This window comes from Anser brachyrhynchus, assembly GCF_964034855.1.
Source record: "Anser brachyrhynchus genome assembly, chromosome: 3".
Lineage (NCBI taxonomy): Eukaryota > Metazoa > Chordata > Aves > Anseriformes > Anatidae > Anser > Anser brachyrhynchus.
The window spans coordinates 71,579,363-71,601,869 of NC_137696.1; the positions used below are offsets into that span (position 1 = coordinate 71,579,363).

General features: G+C 39.6%; 1 protein-coding gene and 2 long non-coding RNA genes across 3 annotated transcripts; 2 read left to right on the forward strand and 1 right to left on the reverse strand.

The window, feature by feature from the left end:
* Nucleotides 1–2,044: 2,044 nt before the first annotated feature.
* On the forward strand, nt 2,045–8,854 carry LOC308193553. The gene is made up of 2 exons (XR_013949735.1): nt 2,045–2,484; nt 3,062–8,854. It is a non-coding gene; the product is annotated as an uncharacterized lncRNA (long non-coding RNA).
* On the reverse strand, nt 8,084–17,831 carry GJA1 (gap junction protein alpha 1). The gene is made up of 2 exons (XM_080588377.1): nt 17,251–17,831; nt 8,084–11,166 (listed from the first exon to the last, which is right to left on the reverse strand). The coding sequence occupies exon 2, from the start codon at nt 11,148–11,150 to the stop codon at nt 10,005–10,007; it is 1,146 nt and encodes a 381-aa protein (XP_080444503.1). The 5' UTR covers nt 11,151–11,166; nt 17,251–17,831; the 3' UTR covers nt 8,084–10,004.
* A 141-nt stretch (nt 17,832–17,972) lies between these two features.
* On the forward strand, nt 17,973–21,946 carry LOC308193549. Its single transcript, XR_013949725.1, has 2 exons — nt 17,973–18,910; nt 19,099–21,946. It is a non-coding gene; the product is annotated as an uncharacterized lncRNA (long non-coding RNA).
* The last annotated feature ends 561 nt before the right edge of the window (nt 21,947–22,507 follow it).

Sequence of the window (22,507 nt, forward strand, 5' to 3'; positions counted from 1 at the left end):
AGCACCTTCTCTTGGTTGGGCTCAATGAGTCAGTCACAGCGCTGATAGGATGTGGAAATATCGTTTCCAGTCCTAGGGCTGGCTGTGCCTCTGGATAGTTTTAGCATCTCTGTACCATATCGGACCACTGAGTGAAGTGAAAAAATGCAAGCAAAGACAGATAAATAGCAAACAAATCTGGGCCAAACAAGGATCCAACAGGGAGCAGCAATCTGAAAATACAGCTGTTCAAATGGTCTTGAAAATAGAAATCTGAATCTGGGGGGGAGGGGGAGTAGCAAAAAAAGTTTCCTCCTCATACCTTTGTACTGGACAATGTGCCTCAAGCATGGCTGTATACTGCTCAGCAGTACTGTAAAGTAAACGGTATTTATCTGCCGAGATATGTATTCATCGTTTGTTTCAAAAGAGTGCACTGTTGGGCCCAAACAAAATCCATGACTTTCTGGAGACTCTTAAGACCCGAGTTTCTCACCTCCAATGCTTTCAACACTCTCATCTCAGATTTGAAGTTCCATTTTTGTTATATATGTGAAGATCACAGAACACCTACTACAGAGCCACTCTTTCTTTTCAAACATCCGTTTCCCGGTTGTCAACTTTTTTCCTACACCACCTTTCATATAGCTGTGACTAGTCACTCCCTTTCCTTCCTCCTTCTCTGAGACCTGCAGCTCTACCACTGTAAAAATAGCTGGCATGGAATGCTAACTTCTCTTGCTGGATAACTGAGACAGCCGTGGTTGCTCAAAATGTGGAAGGACTGCCCAAATGATTCATCTTGCTGTTCTTCCCCAGCTCTATTCTTGCTTTGCTTCTTTTTCAGAACATTATTTCTTATTTGCAGATGACTGTTTGTTGTGGCCCTACTGATGAAACTGCCCTGATGCACCATGAGAAAATGAAAAGGAATCTTTAGTATGTACCTGTGATATGCTTGAGGTCATCTGTAGACTCTTCCTTAAATATTACAGGAGTAGGTAAAAATATGCTGAATATTACGTTTAGAGAGAATATATCTCACCTAAAGCAAATGGAATGAGCAGTAAAAATAAAAGCAAAGAAACTGAGTCCAAACCATCACTTGTCGCTAAAAACCTCATTCAGACATATGGTTATGTTTATGATTTTGTGTGATATTTAAATATAAGAGGGAAGAGCACCATTTTAAAAATAACACACACACAAACACATATCTTAAAATGGAGCAAAAATCACAGCATGTGGACGCATGTGTTCGTTGACTGCATGGAAAGCAAATTATTTCCGCATGATCACACCTTTTGAAATCTAGGCTCAAGATTATTCTTCAGATGACTGTTCGTATATATTATGGTTTTAAAAGGGCATCCACTTGCCCTATTAAATCTTTATCAGAAAAGTTTATTTGAAAAAACAAACAAACCCACCAACAACAAATAAAGCACATTACCCCTTCTGCTGAGAAAATAGAGGATAATTACTGTATGAGTCTGGGGAAGATGGAAATGATAAAAGTTCAGAAGTGTTCCATATTTATTTTATCCAAAATGTTCTATTCCTCTGTGGTGTTATATTCCCCAGACTGAATGGGCTCCTATTGCTCTTTTTTCTTCTCCTTTGTTAACGGTGCACTTTTGAGAAGACTGTTTGCAAACGCATGTTGGGATGATAAACTCCAGCAAATACTCAGCTTGTTTTAAGAGTGAGTGAACTTCTCAATATTCACAAGCAGCTGTTGTAGACATGCTGAAAATGCTTGGAAAATTCTACAATTAGATTATGCTCAGCTGGATCGTCAATTTCTGATGGTATACTATAGATAAGTTGTTCCCCGGGAGTCTCACTAAAGTCTGTAGAAACATATATAATTTTCTATTTATTATGTCTGCACCCCTTTTGACTTCTTCATATTAAAGCTTTTTTAATAAAAGAAGGATGGATATATTCAAGTCACATGAAGATGAAGACTCCCTGTAATGAGATAATCTACCTGTGATCTGTTGCCAGCTTGACTGAGACAAAGTTCAAGGTAAAATGTGTTTAGAGATCTGAAGTAGTAGATTACCAGCAAAGAAAACTTTCCTGTTTCCTTATCTTAGGGAGACTGGCTTCCTCCTAGTTGTGGATACTCCTCCTTCATGGAGTACTGAAATATCCTTGTTCAGCATTTTCTATTTAATCTTTTAGTGATAATGGAGGTTATGTATAATTTCTGTGGCTGTTCAGATTCCCTTTTTGGCTCCCACAGTGGGTAGAACTGGAGTTTGTGCAGTATCATACAAGATGACTCTGTAGCACGCTAATTACACAAGGTTTTCAAAGTTCTTTGAAGATGAAAAGTGCTGTATCAGTGCAATTCCAGGTATTATTATTATTATTTATACAGTGTTCACAATCATTACAGTAAGCCTAGCTTTAAGTTCCTTTGGGACTGAGGTTGGAGGAAGATTTGGAGGAACTCCATGTCCTTGCACTTTCACTGCATCTGTGCAGCTGGGTAAGGTAGGTAACTAGTGCCCTCAGCTCCTCTACTGTCTTCCTTAATTATAAAATAATGTCAAAAAGAAAGTGATTGAAGCAAGTGTGGACTGCTATAATGGAAGATATAAAATGACTTTTTAAGCTGTCAGCCAAAACTTAGTTATAGTTGTTAACACCTGTAAGATTAATTCTGAACAAAATGCTGTGAAATAAGAGAAACACAAATTTGTAAATAAATGAATATTTAATTAAGCAGGGTGTTCTAAGACATTGGAGTGCTCATTACCACACGATGCAAGAGGAAAATAATCACTACAGAGAGCATTTTCAGTACAAAACACTAAATACCTGTTGCATAAGTGATATGCAAATAGGATGTGGGTGGTGGGAGAAGGTGGCTGCATGGGAGGAGTGTAGAAGACAAAGGAAATTAACAGGATATTACAGTTCCCAGCTGAAGACAGAGCTAAAATGGAAGAGGGATGAATTTCTATAGTTTTCACTAGCATTCATGTAGAAATCCCTTCACACTTTTACAGCTATTCACAGCAAGGAATGGTGGCTGACTATTTTGCTTTGATTCTTTCAAATCCTACAGGAAATAATCCAGTCTCACACTGCCAACATGCACACACTTTGATAGCACTGATTGAATATCCAACCTCAAACTCAAGGATGGAGCTCTATAGCCAGGTCAAAAGCCACAGAATTGCTGGGTGCCAACAACCAAAATGGAAGCGGCAGAAATTCCTGAGATCGTTTTAGACCTCAGCAATTTGCACAAGGCCCATGGATTCATGTTTGGATCTTCTGTCTGCTCCTGAAATAAAACTACAAGGACTTTAATAAAAGAAGAAGGTACAAAGTAAAGCTCAGAGCAGGGTTTTCACCTCATGTCACTCAACAGAACCTCCTTGGCCACAACAGAAGTATGCCAGCTTGGACCAGGTAGGATTCTCGCCTGAGTAATACCACTTTGCCTACACACACAAAAGCCAGGTGACAATCTCACAGGTGGCTGAATACTCAGGTTTCAAACAACCACGATGTGTCTCCCAAATATATGGCAGAGTACTTGCAGCAAAACACTTTGAAGTAATGATGCATAGATAAAAACTGGGAAAATTCAAAGTGTAAGCAGAGCCTGTGTTTTGAAGAGGCCTCCCTGTGGAGGCTGTCCTATTATATGTAAATGCCACTGAGAATAGCATGCAAATATGGTCATTAGCGAAGGTTTGAACTTTTCCAGAACAACTTCAGTTTTGAGCCAGGATACTTCAGTCTTCAAAGGCAGTGAACTTTATGACTCAGCAAAAGCTGAGACTGAAAATGCCTGGCTCAACAAGGACTGGTGGTTTTAAGATGCCAAAGTATCCAAAGGCTTTTCTAATCCCCTAAGAAATTTTCTGTTCTGTTTTCCTACTCAGTTAGTTGTAGATGTGTAAAAGAGAATCGAATATTCCATGTTTGCACTGTTTTGGTATTGGTTATCATTATATTTCTTTACATATTTGGGGTTGCTCATGCTTTCCCCTACACAGCTGGATGGAAAAAGAAGGAAAAAGAGGAGGATACAAAGACTCCGATCCAAGCAAAGCTCACAGAAGAGCTAGTGAGAACAGAGGCACATTCAGCAGCATGGAAAAACTGCTCAGGTGTCTGGAATATGAAAACCTTTCCAAAAAGGATGAGAGGCAAAGTGAAGATTTCATTCCTCAGCCCAGATGAGTTAGACACGTTATACAATACTCTACACTCCCTTATGAATTTCATTACATTTACAGAATTTGTCTGCTTGTTAAAAAAAAGGAAACCCTTAGATTATTTTTTCATAAACTTGCCTCTACTCTGAGTTACAGTAAAAAGAAAGTTGTGAGGAAATAGTATGATTGCACACATTCAAGTGGTCATTCATTCGAGACTTAATAGCTTATACCTATATGCTTTCCCTTAACAGCTATATTAATGAAAATTAGAAGTCATAATTACATCTTTATGGATCCAATCTGTTTATTTCTGAAATTGAAATGAACTTTTACATTGATTTAAATGAGCGAAACACAGTAACTTGTGAATATTTTCTTAGGTTTCATGTCAATTCTAATGGGCAGTATGCAACTGTGGTCTAGGCTTGCTTCAAGGAGCAATTTAAATGTCTGAACATTTTCCCTTTTATATGAGTCTAAGCTCACGTCTCATTTTATTATTCACATCTTTTCAACATAGTAGCAGGGACTTAGTCTTTTGAAATGACAGGAGAGTCCACAGTCACGAGAAAGCCTCTACTTGTGATTGATTGACTCCACTTACTGTCTATTACTAACCCAGTACAGCCTGTCCCGGAATCTCTGCCTCTAGCTTCTAGCATTATGCTTCTTCAGCACTTAAAAGGAACCCTGTGAAAACAAGTCTGTCTTTGCCCAGGGTGTCTTTGCATTGCAAATTCCAGCATGCCAGTAAACTGGATGCAGCATTTTGGCTACCATGAGAAAAGAGTGAGGGCAGCCATTTTGGAGGCTGTTAATCTTACCAGATCACTGAGCAGCTGTGTCTATTTAAATAACTTCTAGACATAGTACACATAGATAATGCTTAGGGTGCATACATGCAGAGTGTTTGTATGGCTTCACAGAGTCTCCTCATAGTGCTATATGTTAGGAAGCATTTAAGACAAGTTTAAAACAAGCATTCTTTTTTTGTGTGTCTACCAAAATACCTTTGAAATAAGTAGATGGAGCAATGAGTTCTTCCTGTTTTAATCTAGCGATGCACTAGCATCATGTAATTTTCATCTGACACACTTTCCAGGATGGACAGTCTGGGTGTGAATATGTCCTTGGGCATAGTCAAAAGCATGTGGTTTAAGTCAGGGAAAGGCAGTCATGCCTTCGTAGAGCTAATCCTGTAGTGCTCTCTTTCTGGAGCCATTATGTGCAAAACTAGTCTTGCTCATAAATTACAATAAAATAGAGGACCCTCAAATAGTTCAAGGGACTGGGACAGAGAATACGTCTAGGTAGTGGTTTCTCAGGTGTGGCTTATGCTTCCGACGTTATTGCCTATGTTGGCAGTAGAAATGAAAGTAATAAAGGAGTAGCTTCAACAACTCTGTGCTGTCTGAGCATTTTGTTTTGTTTTGTTTTGTTTTGTTATGTTTGTTTGCTTGTTTGGCAGAGAAATCCTCAAGGGCCATTCATCCCACCTCGGTCATCTGAATCCTTTGGTAGATTCAGTTGCAAATATCTGGAGTTAATAGCATGAGAAGGAAAGGAAGACATCTTCAAGGAGATTATGGTCAATATGACTAATAGTATAATACACCACATTTTAAAAATACTGTATATTAGAGTGGTTCATGAGCTCAGTAGAAAGCCAGGTACTGCCAGGTCTGGATTAGCAGCAAACAGAGAAAAGAAAATTATATTGTCTACTATATAGACAGGTAAATCCTATTCTCTGCTTTATTTTGTTTGTATTCTGGAAAATGGAGCAGTAGTAATCACTGAGGAATTACAAGAATAGTTAAAAGAAGCCCTGACCTAGTGAGTTAGAAACAGCCATAATCAATACTGGAAGAGGTTTTGACCTGACATACTCAGAACTCCACATGAACCAGTCAAGGTAAGTTCAGATCTGGATCAACTCCCAGATCCGAGTTCCAAGAGTCAAATATTTACATCACTATTACTATTATTATTATTATTCTATTGGATCAATACCAAGTTGCAGAGAAAGTTGGAGGGAAATGCCAGCATGATGGCTATACGCAAGGGAGCTGGTCATCCTGTGTAACATAGCAGCATTGCTAACAGCCTTATTTCTGAAACAGTAAGATGACTACATCATTTAAAAATGACTGGTTTCAGAGGGTGTGACAGGTACACTCAGAAAGTTTGTCCTGGTTCTCAAACTACTACTGCAGGCCATAATAGTTTCCACTTTAAATATGGAAATTTCATTTCTAAAATAGGAAAGAACCTCCAGTGTGTGCTCACTGTATTTAAAACATCTTGAAATTACATGATCTGCATATAGATTTCAGGCTGTCTTTAACTTTTATCCTTCTAACTTTACTCTTTACAGACTTTTCAAATTACTGGGGCAGGGTGGAGGCCTTAGGGTAAATTTGCCTTTTTTCAAAATACTTCTACACAAAACATCAACCCAAGCTTTTAGTACTTAACAGGTTTTGAATTTTGTTTTTCTTGCTGTTGATTTGTTCATAATCCTTTTTTTTTTTTTGATATTTTCTGAAATGTGTATTTTTACAACACCTTTTCCAGTCTGAATTCAGTATCTAACATATCCTTCTAGAGAGGTTTAGCAATATGCGCTAGAATCATATCACACAATATTTTTCCTCATTTGCAGAGAGAATGCAACTGCTGCTACACAGATGCACCGGGAGAAAGTTTATAAAGAATTGGACCAGTGGCACACAACATTATATCTCTGTGATGACTTTTAAGTGTACAAGAAATATACTCCACAAAAATAAACCTAGGTGGGAGAATTGGCCCTAAGCACACTTACCACCAAAAATGACTCAGACAGCCTTGGCACTGCAGTGGTAATTTATATCAGCTGTCCAAGATGCCTGAAGGAACTGAGTCCATAGTTTGGGATGTACCTGACAATCAGCCTGTCTAAGGGACACTAGATTTTGTCTCAGGGTGAGCCCTTCTCTGGATGTTTCTGTACCCACCTTCCCAAGGGGACGATCCTCACAAACTGCTTGGAATGTTCTTCCCTTCGTGCAGATGAACTAGGACAAGCCAGCTTAAAATGACTCATTGTTATTATTTAAGAAACACTTCAAGGAGTCATTCCTTGTGTTTGTGCTTGTATAGGATCTCTCCTAGCTGTGAACCCACTAGCATTGTCCTGCTTATTTTCCCCCTCTTTACTAGTAGGAAATTTGGACTTAAAACACCAAACAAATTTTAAAGTTGAAAGCTGTGTGATAACTGCATGACCACTATATTTTGATTTTTCACATAAAAATGAGTTGAACCATCTTTCTTTCAGAGTCCAATGCAGGAAAGCAAAGCACCGGGCATCTTCATTAGTGACAGGGACCAAAAAGGTGAAGCAGTAACCCTTATATGAAATCTCAGCCTTATCAAAATCAGTGCCTTGCTCCCACTGAATCTGAAAGGCTGAGGATTTTATTCCAGAAATTCAAACTGACTGTCAGTCAAACAGTCTGATTGCACGCAGAAATGTAAATCTGGGGCAATGATTTCATAATGTACAATCTAGGCTGCATAAGAAAAATGCTTTAAAAATTGTGTGACAGTGTCTTACTGTTATATTTTTTATAATAGTTTGGAAATAATTATATATATTCTGAAGCTCATGGCAAGACTTGCATTACAGTAGTTCATGCTGAGCCTGACTTTTTTCCAGGAGTGTCACAAACAATGCTTATTTTTCCAGTGTTGTGAGGGTATCTGAATTTGTTCTTGTGAAATTTCAATGCAAAGTAAATCCAGATGGATTAAATCAAGACTACTGCTGAAAGGCAGGGGGAAAATGAAGAGGGAAGGAAGGAGTTTGGATTATAATACTGAAACGAAAGATATATGGACATATAAAACAGTAAAAGACAATTAGAAGATATATTTATACTAAATTAAAACTTTATTGACTAATGTTCTCCAGACAACATGATCTGATGGACTAAGGTTGCAAACATGCAATGAAGTTGAACACAACAGTAGTTTAACATGGAATGTCAAACAAATTAATATATTGTAGTAAATGAAACCACTTATCTGTGTTGCTGCAAAATGAAACCAAGCTATGTATTTCCTTGGTCAATCTGTGTTCAGCTAAGAGGCAATGCATTTGAAGAAACTGGTAGATTTCTTTAGCATATATTTCAAATAAATTAGCTAGAATTGTACTCTTTTAAAATCAACTTCACTTGCATTTCAAACAAAACCTAAGTGTAAACACTAAAGTTGCTAGAGCCATCTAGAAAGACCTAACTGTCAAACTTAGAGTGGACATTACAGTTCAGTAAATGTGAATATTTAGTACAAGAAAAATACCAGTTACTGCAAAAGTCATGTAGGCATATTTTATTATTAATCCAGCACAAAGCATTTCTTCTAAGTTTCTCAAATAAGACTAAAGCTTGCTTACAGTACTACAACTTCTATCATTCAAGCATCATTATTACCTATCAGGGAGATTGGCTAGATGACCTAATGGGTCTTTTCCATCCCTAACTTCTACAAAAGAAAATCATTCATGCCAGCAAGAACATGTTTCGCTACATCTTGGGCTTGATCCTGTAGACTTTGTTCAGGCAAAACTCCCACTGACTTAAAAGAGAGATTTTCCAGAGCAAGACATCCAGGATTAGGCCCTTTTTTATTTTTTATTTTTTAAAAAGCATCCATTTAGGATACATGGAAAATATTATATAGAATTAAAAAAATATATGACGTGCTTCACTTGCATTGAAGGAATCAGAGAATGTAAACACCATAGTGGCCCATATCTTTACAATATCCACGAGAAAGTGTCAACTGCAAGTAAAGTGTGTGCGTATGCTTCTCAACATATGCTTCTGAGCGTGTTTTGTGTATACCTTTACCTCCATGTCCACACACATATGTACACCCTTAAAATACATAAAGCTGTGACAAAATTCACTAAAGTCAGTTACTTGCCTGTCTTAATGCTTAAATCTGCAAGTGGCAGCAAACTGGGTTTTATATGATGCTAATTAGACTGTACGTGAGCAGCAGGACATGAATATTACTGTGGACAAGAGTGTGTGGTTGCTGGTTCTACGAGTGTGGAGCCAACCCACTTACGCACATCACAAAATCTACCTGCATGAAGGGCTGGAAAAGCAGGTGACCAAAGTACTTCCTGGCGGGCCATGTCTGAAATTTGAGTTGTAGACTGTCCTCACAGAAGCCTTTCAACAACCTGGAGGACCATGCAGAAAAGTTTACCTTCAAAGTGCACTTTTAAAGAATGGAATGTTCTTGACAGGGAAATGATCAGAGGCAATCCTGGATTTTTTGCTTGTTGAATAGGAAAAACGTTTTCATCTTCAGACAGCACTTCACCCTGACAAATGTGAGTTCAGTTATTATTGGGTTTTAGAAGATTCTTTAGAAACAAACACAATAGTACGCACATACACATACACTCAGATATTTACAGCCTTTCTAGAAAAACAACCCCCTACCTTAGTAATGACTACTTATCTTTTTCCTTTTTTTTTCTTTTTTAGTATTTAAATTCTTTAAACCAGCTACATTAAATACCAATGTGTATTGTACCACCCCACACCAACCCCACATCCCCCCCAAAAAACAGCAAGAATTTTAAAAGTTTGTTTGCTTGTTTGTTTTTGTTGTTGTTTTTTTTTTTTCTTTTTTTCTTTTTTTAAACATGATTGTTAAAATCTCCTGCTTGAGACTGTTAAGTACCACCTCCACTGGAACAAGATCAGCACTGACTGCATCTTCCAATGCATGTCGTTTCATAGTCGAGCAAGTACTGCAGCAAGAAGCTTAGATCTCCAGGTCATCAGGTCGGGGCCTGCTGCTGGCTCGGCTGCTGGCTCTGCTGGGAGGCCTCTGGTCCACAATGGTGAGGGGTTGCAGCTCGTGTCCTGACGCCAGCTTTTTAGTGTTCTGGTGCTCATCGGGGAAGTCGAAGGGCTGGGCATGCGAGTTGGAGATGGTGCTGCCAGCCTGCCCCATCCTGTTCTGCTCCGCACTGTAGTTGGCCCAGTTTTGCTCACTAGCTTGCTTATTGTAGTTACGACAGGAGGAATTGTTCCTGTCTCCGGTAACCAGCTTGTACCCTGGGGGAGACATGGGAGACAAGGGGGCGGTTGGTGAGGAACACCCATTGTAATAAGCATATTTGGGGGAGCCACAGTCCTTGGAAGGGCTCATGGTGCCGCTATGGGAGTAGGGGTCGGTTTTCCCTTTCACACGATCCTTGACACCCTTGAAGAACACGTAGAAAAGCTCGATGATGTTCAACGCAAGAGACACCAAAGACACTACCAGCATGAAGACGATGAAGATGGTTTTCTCAGTTGGACGGGAGAGGAAACAGTCCACTCTATGTGGGCATGGATCTCGCTCACAGGTGTAGATGGCGCTCAGGCTGAACCCATAAATGTACCACTGTATCAGCAAGAAAGCCACCTCGAAGACAGATTTAAAAAGGATGCTGATAATGTATGTACGGAGCAGTCCCCCACGCATCTTCACCTTGCCATGCTCTTCAATCCCATACTTGAATTTCTTAATTTCTATTTGTTTGAGGTGCATATCCACATTGACACCATCATTCTGGACCACCTTGAGCTCTTCTTCTCTTTTGTTCAGCTTCTCTTCTTTCCTCATCACGTAGAACACATGTGCCAGGTACAAGAGTGTTGGTACAGACACAAATATGATCTGCAGAACCCAGAAGCGCACATGGGAGATAGGAAAGGACTTGTCATAGCAGACGTTCTCGCAACCAGGCTGCTGAGTGTTGCACCGAAAAGCAGACTGTTCATCTCCCCAAGCAGACTCGACTGCTGTCCCCAGTAGCAGGATTCGGAAAATGAAGAGGACAGACAGCCATACTTTCCCTCCTGCAGTAGAATAAGCTTGAACCTTGTCAAGAAGTTTTCCCAAGGCACTCCAATCACCCATCTTCACGGGATGCTGGCTAAAGAACGAAACAAAGAAAAAAATAGTGATGGTTGAGACAGCTCTTTAATACTTTTGATGTACTGAATCACACAGATCAATGCTAACAGTGCAGTGGTGCAATTTTGTTTTAATTCATGTGTTTTAGTTAAGTTGCTGGCAGAGTGGGAAGGGAAACTTCAAAGATAAATATTATATTATGTCTCAGAACACAGTGAAAAAAGGTTTCTAATTTCACTTCAGTTTTCAAGAAGTCCATGAAAACCCTTCGCTGCCACTGTGGTTTGCTCAAACCAGCCTTCTTGGTGGCAGCCTCAGTTCAATGACCAGTACCTGCCTCAGGCAGAAAACAGCTGTGACACACTACTAAAGCAGGATGTGGAAATACTTAATGGCGCTGCCTGAATATGTTAAGAATAAATGAAAGATTTCTCTTGCTCATGTGTAGCTCATTCATGGTGATTTTTATATTCACTCTTTTAAGTGAATAGAAAAGCAAAACATAGTATAACCTAAATACAAAATGTACTAAGTCTATACTATGGTCAGATACCAAAAATTTAATCATTGCAAATGTGTGCTAAATTTCCTATAGCAACATTAAACTCAGCTATTGCACAAGTTACTTTGTGTGATACATTTAAGAGTATAGTTCTTAATGATGCAAAGTTTTTACTATACTTAACTTCAGAAAAAAGAACTTGCTATCTAAACTAAATGTATGCATTAGTATTTGCAGCACAAAGATCAACATCAGTATTCTTTACCCATATTTTTATGAAGGAACCAAAAATATTAAATACATCAGGTGCAAATAAGCTCATGTCACTACATTGGAAGAACTGGTTTCCTAGCTATCTGTGTCTTGCTTAATTTATTGTCATTTCAGCTTTGTATTTGCATCTTTTTACATTTAAATTCCTTCACTTTGCTTTGAAAGGAAAAAAGATCTAGCCAGAAAAAAAAAAAAAAAAAAAAAAGGTAAACGAGCACTTTCTGTTTTTAAGGCAACTCCTGGCTGGCGTGCAGTTTGCATTCCAAATGTTGAACACTGCAAGTTTAAATTGTCTCTCTCAACTTGAGTTTAAAGTGTGCATTCTGGGACACACGCAGCTTCTTGGGCATATCTGGAAATACACAGGGTGACATAAAACAAGTGAAATATTCTAACTTGACATTCTAGATTCCTAGGAAAAACAAAGTTCACTGCAGGGATTTTACGAACTTGAAAATGGTAATCTTTTCTGGACAAAAACTTACATTTTAGCTTGCCCCACATGAATAAACATGTGAAATTGGGCACCTAAAAGAAAAAAAATAAGCAAAAATCTTCCTTTTTAAAGTAAATGTTGCTTGGCAGAGGTATTTGTTCAGTGCATGCTGAGTAATCTCTTCCCAGTATTAATAGTTTTGACAATGTTCAAATGATTTCCTTCCCATCACATCATGGATATATTCCCTAGTGAAGGTCATTTATAGAAGAAGAAAAAAAAAAAAAAAAGACAATAAAACCTTTTCTGGATAATTCATAAAATAGGAAATTTTAGCACCAAGGAGATTTTCTTTCAAGAAGTGGTGAGTCACTGGAAACACAAGATTATAAATTTGGCAAACTCAATCATAATAATCTATGCCAAATAAAAAAAAATAAATAAAAATACACCGTCTTTTTTGCCATCGGAAAGAGTCTGAGAGAATAATGGGAGACAAGTGTTTAAAGTACTTGCTCCGAGAGCTCAGAGATGACAATTATCTTTGAACTCCTGCAAAATATCCCAGGGCCATTTCTCCATTTAGTCAGCTTGCTCTGAAGTGTAGAGGAAGTTTACCTACTGGGGTGTTCAGACCCTTCCTCACATAATTAGTTTTTCACATGACTGAAGTCCCATCAACGGATGAGGTCTTCTTCAGACTTTTAAATCTGGAAGCCTCACTGGGAGAGATATACAATGTGTTTCTCTCTGACATATTCTTTTAGTCTTTCCAAGGTTTAGTCATTCCCCGGAAAGATTAGTTTGTCTTTATTGGTTCAGGTTGGTAGGAAAGGAGTCAGCACATGAGCATGGAGGTCTCTGAAAAGGCTGGAATGCAATGTTACCACGTTGCTCCTCAAGCTGAGATTGTTAAAACAGAGAACAGTCTGTAACTATACAACATGTGAAGTTTGTTTTAAAGGCAAACTATTTTCTCCATGTCCTAGAAGTGGACAGAAGGAGCCTTTTTCAAGTAACAGCTTCTTGATTTAATTAGTCAGCTTTCTGATGATTTGAAACTACTGCACTGACAGACTTTCCTCAGACTCTATGTATTTTTTTACTGCCTAAATGTTATTTCAGATTGAAAGTTTGATTAAGAAAACAGAGGACGTGTTATTTCTAGGCAGCTATATGTTGTTTGTTTTTTAATTATACTCCACTCTGGTCCATTAAAGTAACATGATTTACTTCAGTTTTGACCTACTTAATCCCACACCTGCGATATTTTGAGAATTTACTACCTATTTTTTAATTTGCTTCAGCATGCAAAATTGCTAAGCTTCATTTATATCCTCTGGCAATATAAACTCCAGGAGGAAACATTCCATGCTTGAATTACACATACATAGTTTTGAAAAAAAACTTTTTTTTTTTTTAAGAGATCAGTTACACACTAGCCTTTGCCAGTGATAACCCACATCAATTCAAAACATTGTGCTGTTAATCAGATAACCTTGTGGTGGCACAAATACATTATTCCTCTGCTTAAGTGGATTCTGTTGCTTTATGAAACACAGTACTTTATTTTGCTTTAGAGAAAACTCATTCATCGGATCTAACTTGTTCAATTTCAGAACAGTGAAATACCATTTTTATTAACTTATTACAAAATATTTTTACTAGGTATAAAAAGATGTTCTTCATCAAACAAATATTTAAGTATTTTAGTTTTGTAAATACTTTGAAATTGATGGAAGATTACCTTTAAAACTATTTATTTGGCCTTCAGGTCTCTTTTTAACAATTAAACTTCTTTTTAACAGTTCCACTAAATAACACAGCTTGACCCGATCTACTGGTACAATTTCAGCACTTCAGGAATTTAAGGATATGGGTGATGATGCGTATGTGCATTCCATGAGTTCTTACTGATTATTACTTACAGGATTATTTATTTATTTATTTGAGTTGGACTAATGCAGGCCTATTAACCTTTTTAAAAGTGGATTTCTGCCAGCTTCTACTGTGTGTGGGTAAAGACAGGGAAAGAAAGAAAAAAAAAACCACAAACAAAAAAAAAGAGAGTAGCAGGAGATATGACAGCATTCATCTGTAAAGGGTTTTGGATGACCACATATATAAGAAATTTGATTTGTAAGCCACAATTAAGAAATTCTAGAACTATTTTTTTGTGGACAACATTCATCATGCCATCTGGTTCATATTTTTCAGGAAGAATAATATAAACTCAGTGCTGTGGTAACATGTCCAGGTCTGACTACAGTGTTAGAAGGTCACATGCTAGTGGACAGAACAGCAGTAAGGGTTTAGAGTGGGATCTAAAACAGGATTGTGCAGCTGAAGCAGTCAGAAACAGAACAAAGTTTTTGTTTTCCTACAAAAATTTAAGCACACATAAAAATTAAGTAGTCAGCAAAAGAGAAGCTTCTGGACCTTGAACATCAACCAACTTGAGCATTTCCCAAAAGTAACCAGCACTGGAGAGAAAGCAGCTGAGATGTACAACTGAAGGCGTTTAGATGGATTGGAATAGGGGAAGATAGTTTCCTGAAATCTCACAAAAATTAGCAACTGTCTTTTAAAGGAAAGGTGCTGTTCATTTAATCTTCTGGACAAAGATTACGCTCTAAATGGCTGCAGTAAGTAGAATTTCAAGTGTCTCAGCTGTCTGCTTTCTTCATTGTCTGTTGGTATTGTTGGTGGTCAGACACCAGTGGATCTTCCCATAGACTTTGCCCCTCCCATGTAATATTCTCTACAGCCAATTCACTTCTAAAACATAGTTGCACAAGGACCCAAAGCAGCCAGAAGCAGTTTCTTGAAAACTCTCTAATGGTACAGGTCATGTCTACCCTCTACGTTATTGCCCAAATTCATCCCTCTTCTGACTCACGCTGGAACTAAAAGAAATGCCGAATTCCTTGAGGGGGCCTCGGGCCCTCTGACGTTCATACTTGCAGATTTTGAAATTTGGAACTCTAACAAGTACGTGTATAGAATAAGCAACAGACCAGATGCCTCCACGAGAGATATATTCTGTGGGTAACATCTGGGGGGGATGGGAGGGGGGGGTGGGGTGTACCAGAGACTGGGGAAGGAGAGAAATGTATCTGATGAAACAGATATTGCTCAATGTCATCTAACCTTCCCCATGCCCACAAGAATCCTTGGCCTAAACTGGCGTTCATTTCACAGACAAATAAAACTAATCTTGTAGGCTTGCATTATGTGGAAGCTGAGATAACTTTACAATGTTGAATCTGTTTGCACTCCTGAGCGTATAAGCATTCAGATTTATGTCACAAATCAAATCCTGTGTGTCCCTCTCTTCCTCCTCCTGAACTCAGCCCGCCGCTCACCCTTCTCCCATTTGTATGCTTGTTAGGTATCATGGGTCAGCGCCAATGTTTGGCTTTGAAGTTTTTGAAGGAAACACTTCAGTAAACATCTCAAAGACTAGAGGCTTAAATTCTCCAGTGTAGTGTGCTGTCCAGATGTTAAAATGGCAGGATGAAAGCTTCACACCAGTCCTCCAACTTGCTCCCTATATGCTAACGCACATGCAAGCACACACAAAAGTCAGGCACAAGGTGTTCGTAGGACATTTTTATCCCCATTACCATACGCTTTCAGGAATTTCATGTACAAAAGTTTAAAGGAGTTCCTCAGACAAAATATGCCCCTACACATGGCTTGCTGGTTATCATGAGGCAAAACGTAAGGACGGACATAAGCACACAATATTCTTGTTTAAAGAGTAGAGCGTGCTACTTGATAAGATAGATCCCGCGCTTTGTATTTCAGCTGAAGGTCCTTTCTCCTTCTGTTTCCTTTTTCATGTTGTTCTTTCACTGCTGGCAAGCAGCAAGCAACAACTGCAATATGAAATCACTCCAAGTCTTGCAATTTAAAAAGCTTGTGAGTTCTCCAAGAGATGCTGCTCAAGCATTCCTCTTCCCCACGTTTTGAAAGTATTTAAGCCTTCAAGGTAATATAAAAGGAATGTGTCATATTGGGATTATGACACATATTGTGTATATTCTTTCACAGCTCTTCCTAGATAACTTTCATTTATATCCACCCAAGACTTTCACAGACATTGCCAACGTGGTAAGGCATATCATGATATCTCACATTCCTTCTCTAAAATCCCTTTACTGAGGTTGCTAAAACAGAGTAACTATATACAAACTAGGTTAAAACTCCGTAACCCACGTCTGGCTTTTATCACATCTGTTTTCAAAGAAAAGGGGAAAAATCATCAGAAAGACCACGTGAAAGTCACCACGTTTGGTAGCTGCAGCATTTAACAAAGCACCTAATTAAGAACCTTGCTCTGCACAAGCGAGTCGGCATCAGTCGGGGCTGCCATAGGGAAGCCAAATGCGTTGGGCATAAGTGGGGCGCACTGGGGACAAGGTCTCACTGCTACAAACTTCTGGTGGGATTTCAGTGCAACGGAAGAGAGTGAAGAGCACCTAAGTTGTTTTTTTTTTTTTTAGTTTTTTTTTTTTTTTCCCTTTAAAGGAGCTCATTTAGGCAGAGACAAGTACACAGCAGCGATTTCACTGAAACACAAGCAACAAGTCTGCGTCCCAGCTGTGCAGGCATAACTTCACCGCAGTTCCTCTCTCAATGGAGCATGGTTAGAAGTTGCAGTCGGGTCGTATTTTCAGAAGTGTATAAAAATATGACAAAAGGAAGCAAAGAATAATCCCTGTAAGTTTAAACCTTTAGGAGAACGCACGCTTTGTTTTGTTTTGTTCTGTATTCCCCAACAAGTTCAACCATCAGCGAAATAACACGAAGTTCTTAGAGTGGAAAGAAAGTTTTTAGAAAAAAAAAGGTATACACAAAAAGATGAGAAAGGAAAACTTTCAACTTACCCTTGCTGATCAGCAGTGAAGCTGGATCAGGATACTTCTCTGGAGGGTTAAAGTAAAATGGAAGAGCACGTTCAGGCACTCAGACCTGTCTATTTAAACTTTAAAAGTCTACTGCTGCTTTGTATTTTTCATCCTTCCTTCCCCACTAGTGAAAGAAAAGTGCTGATACCTCGTAAAAGTTTTTTCTAACTTGGAACACTGGGAGAGCTTTTAACAAGTTTTCAAGCCTCTGACTGTGAAAGAGGAGGGGAAAAGGAGGGGTAGCAGCCCAGGAGGAGGGGCACTCTGCAAATGGAGAGGAGGAAGGTGGGGGAGGAGGGCGAGAACTGACGGCACAGCAAAAACGAGGACGGCCAGGAGGAGAGCGTGAGCTCCTTCAGGTCGGCTCCTGCTGATGCAACAAAACCGCGGCCAGGGCAGGCCCCCGGCCCCCAGCCCCCAGCCCCCGGTCCCCGGCCCGCCCTGGCCCAAGCCTGGCCCTGAGAGGGAAGATGCTGCGGGTGGGGGACCGGCGTCAACCTCCCGGGTGCTAGGGCTGGGCTGCCCGGCTGCTGTCGCCGTCTCCTGATGACTGTGTAGAGAGAAAGCCCTCTCAAGTCCCCTTACGTTTTGTTGTTAGTATCGCTTTGTTTACGAGGGTCCATTTCCTTTACGTGCACACATGAAAGTACACGCAAGGACCGGTGTGTTTGTTTCAACAGGATATATCCATCACACATTTTTTAACTGTTGCTTGTGTGTCTGTGTGTGCATGCATCCCATGGGAGAAATGAAGAAATGATCTCACATTCCAGGAAACTCTTTCCAGGAAATTTCAGAAAATAAAGCACAGTTCAGAAATTCAGAGTTAAACAGTGAGAAGAAATGCTCCTGATAATTTTTCAACTCATTTTTACAGAATAAAAGCATTCTCCAAAGCTGATCTATTCAGTCAGAATGAAGCTGGTTTGGCTTTGCTCCTGACCAGTCCATGATTAAATGCTCCCTGCAAAATGCCTCTTCTGCAGAAGAGAGATTAATTTATTTTGGTGTGTGTGCTAAGTTCCTCGCACATGAAGTCCAAACTACGTTAGGAATCGGTCTTGTACTTTGTGTGTCATGGGGCATTAGCTCCTCTGCAGGGTTGCTTAAGAGCTTCTCTAGATGCGGTCAGTGGTTTGATAGTTCTTAATGAAGTTTTGCATTTCGGATCATACCAGCCTTGTTTGAGTTTCAGTTCCTCTTATTCTAATGGGATATTTCTGGGATCATCCATGTTAACTAGTATGGAACAGTGTTTTCTGTTTTCTTTTTAAAGGTTATAAGAAAGATGAGAAGTCCAGTAGTGGCCAATGAGAGGTTCCCAAGTAAAGCTCCTCATTTACAATTTATTCTTGAGGTAAAGAACACTACACTCTATAACACAACATAGATATTCCTGCTCATTTTTTGCAGCTTGTGCCTAATCTTTTTCCACCCTGAACTCACTAGATGAGAGAACTAAGACAAGACCTTTGTAGAAAGGCTCTCGGCAGGGAGCTTTGAAGCTGCGAAAGACGCACACAATCATTATTGCTCTGGAGTCGTTTGCAGCAGACCACACTGCCTCCTGTTTGAGGAGAAGAGCCAGTACACTAGAAGTGTCCACCTTCCGTTCTCCTTCCTCCAGCTACAGACAAAGGTGGTTGTTTCCCCAGCTTGCCCCCTTTTACTTTGATTCTGGCTGTTAGTTTCGACAGCTTTTTTTTTTCCTTTTTACACAAAAAAAAAAGTGTAAAAGTTTATGGCTTGGCCAAGCCATATGGCAGAAAGAAACTTTTTCTTCATCTTCTCTGAGTGTTGTTTTAAGGTTGCTTTTTCTCTTTACAGCTTGAGGAAAAGGAAAGCGGAAAGGAAGAAATTGAGCTCTGTTCTTAAAAGGTGGTGGGACCTTCTTCAGAATTAAAACGTTGTAATATACAAACCATAGTGCCACACTGTCTTCATGACTGTGGAGTAGGTAATGAGTGGAGTACACATAATGCTCCTGCTACTGCTCCCTAAAACTCTGATTATTCTAGTGCAAAGTATAAAGTGCCAACGACATGGAAACATGCATGCTGATGCAGAGACGAGATTTGAGGTGTCCAATGTGTTTGTGCTGAAAAAGCCGCCCCTTAGGAAAGCAGTGCTTTTTCGGGGGGTGGGAGTGGGAACCACACACTAAAAACAGAAAAACCAGCAGAACAAAACACTCCCTTCCCCCCCAACCCCTTAAATTATAGCATGCAACCACACAATGCTATCATTCGCTCTCAAAGATCACAGGGTCCAGCTTGCCTGATCTTGCATTTTTCCCTGCACGTTCCTGTATTGGCTTTGCAATTATTCAAGCATTCTGTTTTTAAAAGAAACACCTAGAAGTATTTCTCCACTTAAATAAACAAACAGTATTAGCAAGAAGCCCAACACTCACAAAGTCCACTTTAAAAAAGTAAAACACCTATGTTAGGGATGAATAATTTTGCAGCAATAATAAACATAACACTTGGCTCTGATACAGCATTATCCACATGAAAAGAGAAAGTATTTCAAGCCTCCACTGTGATACAGTGAAGAATTAGGAAGAATTATGAGTCCTGACAAAAATGCCTTGAAGATGTCTTTAAGAGTTTGGAAGTATGTCTCCATGATCACGTTTCACAGCCTTTTATCAGAACATATTCAGCTTCAGAAACAGCAGTGATCCACAATTTCACAAGTTGACCAAAAAGTCTTGCACTCATTTGCATCGCAAATGGAAAGAAGCTTTTCAGACTGAACAAATGGTTTCTCACACGAACCCCTCTTCAGCTGAAACTGTGTTCAAGAGAAAAGCATGGAGGTGTCAGACCTGAGACATTTGCAAGTCTGTTTTTAATTAAGAGACGGGTAAAATAATTGCACTTTGATTTGAAGCCTTATATTGCAGAATACAGACTCTTTAGACACCACAGAACTGAAGATTTGGGAGCCCAGAGCTCTCTGGGGCCAGTAATGCCCTCCATTGACATTCTGCCTTTTGGAGCAAGTGGCACTGTCTTGTGAAGCAATCTTTTAGCTTGGCAATGCTAGGACTGCAGAACCTGTTTGTGTTTGGTTTGGCAGGCAACGGCACTGTCAGTAAGGGCATGTTCGCACTGCGACCCAGAGGCTGCACCAGAGCCCAAGCTCCATCCCGTGCCGTCCGTGACTAAACCTTCGAGGGGACTTTCACAGGATTTCTGTCCACTCCATCACAAATCCCCAGCTCAATCAATGAAACAGTTCAGAGCCCGTAGTACTGCTTCTGCTTTTCTACACAGACTTATCAGAAGGGACTATCAATTCCAGTGGATTATTTAGTATTTACAGCCTTTGACACAGATTCATGGTTAATTCACAACTCGGTCCATTGTTTTCTATTACCTGAACATAAATACAGAATTCTATACAGAAACATTTTTGCTTGTCTTTCCTCCAAATATTTCCTCAGAAATATTTCAGTAACCTAGATAACCCAGAAAGCCCTACTGAATGTTTCGTTTGGAAGACTCTCCAGTCCTTTGACCATTACAAAATTTCCCACTGATACCACTGGGTTCAAAATCTACTCCCAGTTAATGATGTCTGTGACTTACGGAGCTCTTAATACGTACAGCACGTCTTCACTTGTTTGCAATTTGTTTGCAAAGTTTACTTCCCAGCACTCCCATGCACGTCACTGTCCTCATCATGTGCAATTTCAGAGACGAGTCCATGAACTGTACGGTAAACTGAAATGAACATACACATGCAATACAGATTTTCTTGTGTGCCTTTCAAGGCAGCTGTGCAGTCACCCACGTCCCTGGACGGCACGTAAGCTTCAGCACGTTTTCACCGATATCCCTTCTCACACATTTGGCTTTCAAGACAGGCTTGTGAATAATGCGTGGCCCTGTTTCATGTCTTATTGAGGTAAAGCTTCTCGGAATGTCCAAGGAACAATAATGTGGTATTTCTTGATTACATAAGCATATAAATGTGCAGACTAATGATGTTTTTTAAAGCAGACAGTGGTTTTCGCTTGTTTAAGAAACTTACATCACATAGAAATATAATATAGCTTGGAAGTTGCTGGTCACAGCACTTGCATCTCCTGTCAGCTGGAGAGGCTGGGCTGGAGCCCGCTGGAAGCTGCTGTGCCCGGCGCTGCTGACTCTGCAAAACAGTTTCAAAGGGTCATCGGTTCTTCAAAGCAAAGGCAACTGTCACCCATGAAGGCAGTAGCTACTTCCATGTTGTGGCACAGCCCATGACATATAAGATGATGTTTTCTGACAATAGTAAGGATATTAGTAATAAAAAATAGGATAATCACAGGATTTTCTCTTGGTGAGCACACTTGCCATTCCTTGTTGAAACTGGTCTCTCAGATTCATTGGCTATGGGGCTATTTCCCCAGGGAAAAAGGAGGCTTAGTCAGCACAAGACAGATCCTGCTCTTACCAGTCTGCTTGCAAAAGAAAGAAAGAAAGAAAGAAAGAAAGAAAAAGAAAGAAAGAAAGAAAGAAAGAAAGAAAGAAAGAAAGAAAGAAAGAAAGAAAGAAAGAAAGAAAGAAAGAAAGAAAGAAAGAAAGAAAGAAAGAAAGAAAGAAAGAAAAGAAAGAAAGAGAGAAAGAGAGAAAGAGAGAGAGAGAGAGAGAGAGAAAGAGAGAGAGAGAGAAAGAGAGAAAGAGAGAAAGAGAGAAAGAGAGAAAGGAAAGAAGGAAAGGAAGGAAGGAAAGGAAGGAAGGAAGGAAGGAAGGAAGGAAGGAAGGAAGGAAGGAAGGAAGGAAGGAAGGAAGGAAGGAAGGAAGGAAGGAAGGAAGGAAGGAAGGAAGGAAGGAAGGAAGGAAGGAAGAAAAGTGCTATTTTAAGAGACCATGCTGGAAACACATCAAGACTGAAGCACCTCAGATGAAATTGTGGAGAAGTAACAGATGCCATCAGACCTGAGTCCAGTACACAGCATTAGGCCTAGCAAATAGTCACTAGTCTTTCAAAATATTTTGCCCTGCTATGCAGTCATCTGTCTAGAATCTGAGTGCTTTATAAACGTTAACACAGAACAAGTTAAGTTATATTAACCTCTTTTACAGATACGGAAGTTTGTCATGGAGAATATCAGCAGCTCTTCTGAGTCATAGGCAGCTTATGACACAAACAGGAGTAGGAGTCAAGTTTCTTAATACCTGGTTCTGTCCTTTAAGCACAAAATTATTCTGCCTGCCCTTCTCTATTATTATTATTATTTTAA

Bases quoted from the DNA above. Each gene is read 5' to 3' on its own strand.
- GJA1 (XM_080588377.1), bottom strand. From the start codon at position 11,150: ATGGGTGATTGGAGTGCCTTGGGAAAACTTCTTGACAAGGTTCAAGCT.